The following is a 6,000-nucleotide window of genomic DNA, read 5'->3' on the forward strand; positions in this document are numbered from 1 at the left end:
AAAGAGAAAAAGATGTCCCTACTCCCCCAGATGGATTCATCTATAGCTCTAAGATACACGGGTTATGAATCAGATCTCAGCTCCCACTTGCTCCAGTGGCCAGAGCCTTTTTCAGTATGTAACACGCCCAACTGCACACTTAGGCCCTAGATGGATTGAGAACTTTCTCTTGGCTAAAAGCTAATTTTGCACCCACATACCTGAAATTATTTAGAAAGAGAAATATATTATTTAGCAGAAAGTCTGTAAGAATTGTATTTGTAGATAAAATAGCTCTTTTAAGGGATGTAAACTATTAAGAAATAGAGAAATAGTACGGGATAGACTTGATTCGATCTCTCCAAATTCTAAAAATGTCTGACGATGGAAAAAATATCTTTCTCATCCCTCTCCTATCCTGATTTCCTACAGAAATGGTTGCATGCTTATGCAACCAATGGCAAATTAATTAGGCCCTCTGTGCATCAGTTTCTTTATCCTGGAGTTGTGATGAGGATTAAACATGTTGCTACATGTAAAGCTTAGAACTGAGTCTACCAGTTAGTATTTACTCAATGTTTGTTATTTTGATTACTTGTGCCATTCACATGTTAATGAGAATGTTAAGCTGGATGAGCCTGTAGAGGACATCTGGGAAACATTCATGCAGAAAATCATATTCAAGTTAGACCTTGGAAAATAGATAGGATTTCAATAGGTAGAGAAAATAAGAGGAAGACATTCCAGGCATTGTGATTTAAAGTGCAAAGGTACAGGTAACATTCAAGTACGGTGAACAGATCTATTTAGCAGAAACTGAATAGCATGTGTAGGAGAGGAGGAAAATGAGACTGACATCTAAATTGGGAGCATATAATAAGGTGTACAGAATTCAGTCTTCTCTTTCTGGTCAGCAATGAAAACCAAGAATGCTTTAACATGTAATCCTCTGCCAATCTGGTTCCCCTCTATAAAATCTCTTTTCCTCAAAGGTCTTCTAATGCAGTGCTTCTAAAACTGGAAAGAGCAGAGCAGGGACTTGGAGTCCTTCCTATAATGCAGATTCTGATATGGCAGGTCTGGAGTGACGCCTGAGATCTTACATTTTAAGCAAGCTTCCAGGTGCTACCATGTGCCTGCTGCTGCTCATCCACAGACCATACTTTGAGCACCCCGGGTGTAATACAATGGCCTCTTCTCATTCACATCCTTACCCCTTCTGCAGTGTTTGGCCTTGCTGATCTTCCTGAAGCTCTCATCATTGGGTTCTATTCTTTCATGTGAATCTTATGTGACTACCTAAAGCTGAAAATACAGATTAGAAGCCTGCTCTATAAAACTTCAATTCATATTGACTTGTCTTGAGCATAGCTCGTATCATATAAAACTATAAATCAAAATTACCATCGGTTAAAAATAACTTTATATATTACCTATAGCTACAAGTTCAAGGCCAGTCTTTAGATGTATACTGTCCGAGCAACTGTCAGTGCATTGATCTCTTTGCTCTTTTAAATATAAATATCACAGGGGCGCCTGGGTGGCTCAGTGGGTTAAAGCCTCTGCCTTCAGCTTGGGTCATGATCCCAGGGTCCTGGGATCGAGCCCCGCATCGGGCTCTCTGCTCGGCAGGGAGCCTGCTTCCTCCTCCCTCTCTCTCTGCCTGCATCTCTGCCTACTTGTGATCTCTATCTGTCAAATAAAATAAATAAAATCTTTTAAAAAAATAAATAAATACAAATATCACAAACCATCTTATAATGAAAGACAGATGTATATCGTGATGAAAGACATCTATTATCCATCTCATGATGTGTCTGACTTCTCTGTAAGATAAATCTCCCCTGAAGTCTCCATGCCCACTGCTGCCCCACTCATCCACATGGGCAGCACAACTGATTGGTGGCAAAGGTGGGACCATGTCCAAAATTGGGTTATCTTGAGTCTTTCCCATGCTTTTACTCAAGCACTGAAAAAAAAAAAAAAAGCAAGTCAGTCCCTCACTGTCTCTACAGAACAGAAGTCAAGAGCATGTAAATTCAAGAGCTATTAGGAACCACACTCTGTCCTGTGGATGGGAGAGTGGAAAACAGCAGTCAATTGTAAGAAAAAAAAGACTAACGAAGGCACCAGAAGAGCACAGGGAAAGAGCTCCACAGCCTGGCATGCTGACAACCTTGCACATCTCCATATAACCCTACAGGAAGGGTAGGCCACAGTCTGACCTGAGTCTTGGCAGAATGCCCTGTGATTTTCTCTGGCCTAAGGGAAGATAAGCAGACCGGTGGGAAAGAGCTGAGAAACAGTTTCTCCGGTTATCTCATGGAAGACCGTCATAAGGCCATTTCTCGTCTATCTCCCTAGTGTCAGTTGAATACAAGGCTTGCCACCACACTTGCACTTAGGGAAAGTTGCAGCCTTCAGTGTAAGTGGGTAAGACTGTCTGGCTGTGGTTGAGGCGCTTTCCCAACACCAGAGTGACCTACCACTCATACTATCTATCATCAGGTGTCATCTGTGGAAAAAGGGACCTGGGGAACTGACACCATAATGACTTTTCCTGTCTTTATAAGTAATTAACTGTCTGAATCCATTTGGGCATATTTACTCCTTACTAGGCAAATCTATGGAAGTATGGCAAGACGTCCCAACAACTGTATTAGTATTACCCTATTATTAACCACCACTCTGCTGCCTTGGAAATGCTTAACCCCTTGACAAAGTGAGGAAGGATAAGAGATGGCAAGAGTTCACTTCCTGAATTCCCCTTAGTGCTCTAGCTCCTGATGGCAGTCTCTTCCAGGAATGCATCAAGACCTTGAATTTCATGAGATATGGTACTTCTCCAATAAACCTTCCCAGCTTTTTTTTTTCCCCTTAAGAAAACCCGAATGCACTGTTAACCTTAACCTTCAAAAGGTCATATAATGCATACATAGAGGTGTTGCGTTTGATGACATTATCAGTAATCAGAACTCCAGCCCTAGAGATTCAAATGCATTTTCTGTATTTATTAAAATTCTACCTCTCTTATATATTAATTTCTTTTGGGCCCTTGGCCTAGTATATATAATATGGTTAGTCTGCATTTATTAAAGTCCAATAAATATAAAATTTTATGAAATGATATTGCCCAAGTAGAAGAAAACATGACTCTTTTTCTACACTATGATGAAAGTATAAATTATTGTCATTTATCAAAATTACATAGTACAAAATATATAAATCAACTATACTATGTTTACTCTTTAGAAATGTATTAATTTTAATTCAGATTAGTTACAACTCTAAGAACATGATGGAATCACACATATTTGTGCCAGATGTTTATCACCCAAAACAGTGTAAGCAGGATTACAGTTTGATCTACACTTAACATCCCCTGAATTTAGCTGTGTCCAAAATAGAGTACGATCATCTAAGCCAATTACAGATGTTTCTGAATTATTAGTCATAGGGTAGGATGTTCACCAATTAGCCTTATTGTGCTGTTGGGACAGCTAGGTTTTCTTTGATCAGGGTCATGGACTCTAAATCAACTAAGTTGGGGACAGCTGGCAGAGTCTTGGACATTGTGAAATTGGCCAAATGGTGAGTAAATTGGTGAAAATTCATCATCGCTACGGGGAAACAACTAAAAAAGTAGACAGTGGAGCCACTAAAGTCATTATTACGGACGAACAAAGCACAATCACATATAAGATATGAATGCCTTGACTGTCATATTAGTGAAATATCTTTAGGAAAGTGTACAGACGGTAACTGAAACATCTGGCTGCATGTGGTATTCCTGAGATGCAAGCAGTTCATGACATACTGATAACTAGTCATAATTTATAATAGGCCTTTATGAAAAGTCCAAGTTTGAAAATAAATTTTACTAGTTGATGTTAAACAGTGGACATCTAGTCCCTCTCTTAATATGATTTACTAGAGTTGCCACAGTACAAATTATTAAGAGACTCTCTACATTTATAAAAATGTTTTATGGTGATGAGTGAATTACAGTAATTACTTTATAAATTTATAATAAAATGCAGAGTTAGGAAAAATTAAATTTTCAATTAACTCATAATTTCTTTTAAAATATCTTTAACACACATTCACACAACATAATCTCATGGGTTGGTGACTTTCTCTAGCCACACTTAGTAACTATTTCCACGATTCATTCTAACAAATGTTTTCTGAAGGTTTTTTCCCCCACAGCATAACTCTCCATAAATTAACGTGAGCCGATTATACCAAACGTGTTTATCTGTGTTAACATATACATTTAATTTTAGTATGCCCACTTCAGGCACGAAGAGCCCCGCCACCCCACCCCAGCAAGCACCCGTGCAAGAAGACCTGTGGAGTCCTGAGGGGTGTACTGAATGAGGGAGACAGGAGTTATGTAAGACCTGAATTCCCCAGAACAAAAAAGCTCCTACAACTGAGAGCAAGAGGAAGTCTGGGCGCAACTGGATCATTTCAAGTAACCAGCCAGGCAGAAAGGCCTCCTCCAAGCTGCAGGCCTTGAGGCTACCTCGCTTGCTCCCCCGGCTCGCGACCCGGGAGGCGGGGCCCCAGAGAGCGGCGGCGCGAGGCGGAGGGCACTGGACCTGGGGCGCCCGGCGTCCACCGCCCGCTCCCAGCTTCCTTTGCTTTCGCACTCGGCGGGCAGGGCAGCGCGGAATTCAGGGGAGAAACTTCTCTAGGGAGACTGGCCTGAGTAAAGTTTTCGGGACACGCGAAGAGAAAAGCAACAGGCCCGCGGCGGGGCGGGGCGACCTTACCAGCGGAACCACCGGCCAGGATCTGGCGAGAAGCCTCTTTCACGAAGCCGGCGTCGGGCTTGGCGGACATCTTCACAAGCGGGGCAGGAGGGAGTGGGCCGAGAGGAGTGGGCGAGTTCGCCGGCCTCTGTGCGGGCCTGTAGGAATTCCTCGGATCCGGGCAGAGCCGGTGCTGGGTAGGTCCTAGCGCCAAGTGGCTCCCGGTGAGGCGGCAATCCGACGACTGCTCGGAGGTGGCGGCTCAAGGCGCAGACTCGCTGCGTGATCTCCGGCGGGTCAGTACCTGCCCGCTGCACCCCTTCGAGGGCCTCTCTGTCACCCCTGCTAGGCTCAGTGGGCTCCAAGAAGGACCCTGGCGGAGAGAAGACTCGCGGGTGGGGCTGGGTGGGCCGCCCGCGGTGGGTCGGGTTTGGTCTTCTAGATTGGCGCCCACGCGCTTCCCTATCAGGAGTCCCCTGCAGTTTGTCTAGCTGGACCGGCGGCCTCTGATAAAGCTTGCAAAGAAGCGAGCCTGGCCTTGCAGCGGTGCTGGGGCGACCCTTGCCCTCCCCGCAAGCCAGCGCTCTGGGAGGTTCTCAAGGCCGGACAGGTGAATGCGTCCTTTGGAGTTAGCGGTCCTGCAGCTGTGGGCTGTAGAGACTGGGTCAGAGCAAATCAATTCACAATTACCTTACAACTAAGTAAGTGCAGTCCTTTACAAAGAGAGGGTTCTGGCTTAAGGGAATTTATCACACCTCATCAGCTTGAGTTTTATTTACTGAATGAACGAAATAAAGAAGAGGCCCTGTTACAAAGAAGTGTCTTCAGTACTGCACATCAGTGTTTCTGGAAGTAGGAGCTTAAGATCCGGCTACATATTCCTAATGGGAGAGTTTGTAAGAAAGGCAAATTCATGGCCCCACCCCAATGTACTGAATCAGAATCTCTGGTTATAGGGTTCAGAAACCCGTTGTTTAGTAAGTTCTCCAGGGCTTAGGAACGTTGAAGTTTGTGAACCACAGAGCTAAATAATCAAGGAATATTAAGCAACTATCAGTATATTCTTTCTCTAAAACATTTAATTATTCGTACCAGCCCTTTAGAATATTTGGCAAAACATAATAATTTATACTATTTTTTAAACCACAAGCTACAAATGCTATGTAGAAGAGACACAATATTATGAAATTTTAGAAGCAGAGTTGCACAGCGGAAGCGTGCTGGGCCCATTATGAAATTTTAGGAAAATACCTGCCACACCCCT

The 6,000-nt window shown here is 43.3% G+C and overlaps 1 protein-coding gene across 1 annotated transcript in view; it reads right to left on the reverse strand.

Moving 5' to 3' along the window:
• The window catches only part of SLC25A21 (solute carrier family 25 member 21), a 491,716-nt gene extending 486,760 nt beyond the window's left edge, over positions 1-4,956 (reverse strand). Inside the window, exon 1 of the mRNA XM_080808544.1 lies at positions 4,758-4,956. Coding sequence (XP_080664670.1) covers positions 4,758-4,827 — 70 coding nt within the window. The 5' untranslated portion in view covers positions 4,828-4,956. The remainder of the gene's footprint in view (positions 1-4,757) is intronic.
• Positions 4,957-6,000: the final 1,044 nt, after the last annotated feature.

This window comes from Martes martes, assembly GCF_963455335.1.
Source record: "Martes martes genome assembly, chromosome: 7".
NCBI classification, from domain to species: Eukaryota; Metazoa; Chordata; class Mammalia; order Carnivora; family Mustelidae; genus Martes; species Martes martes.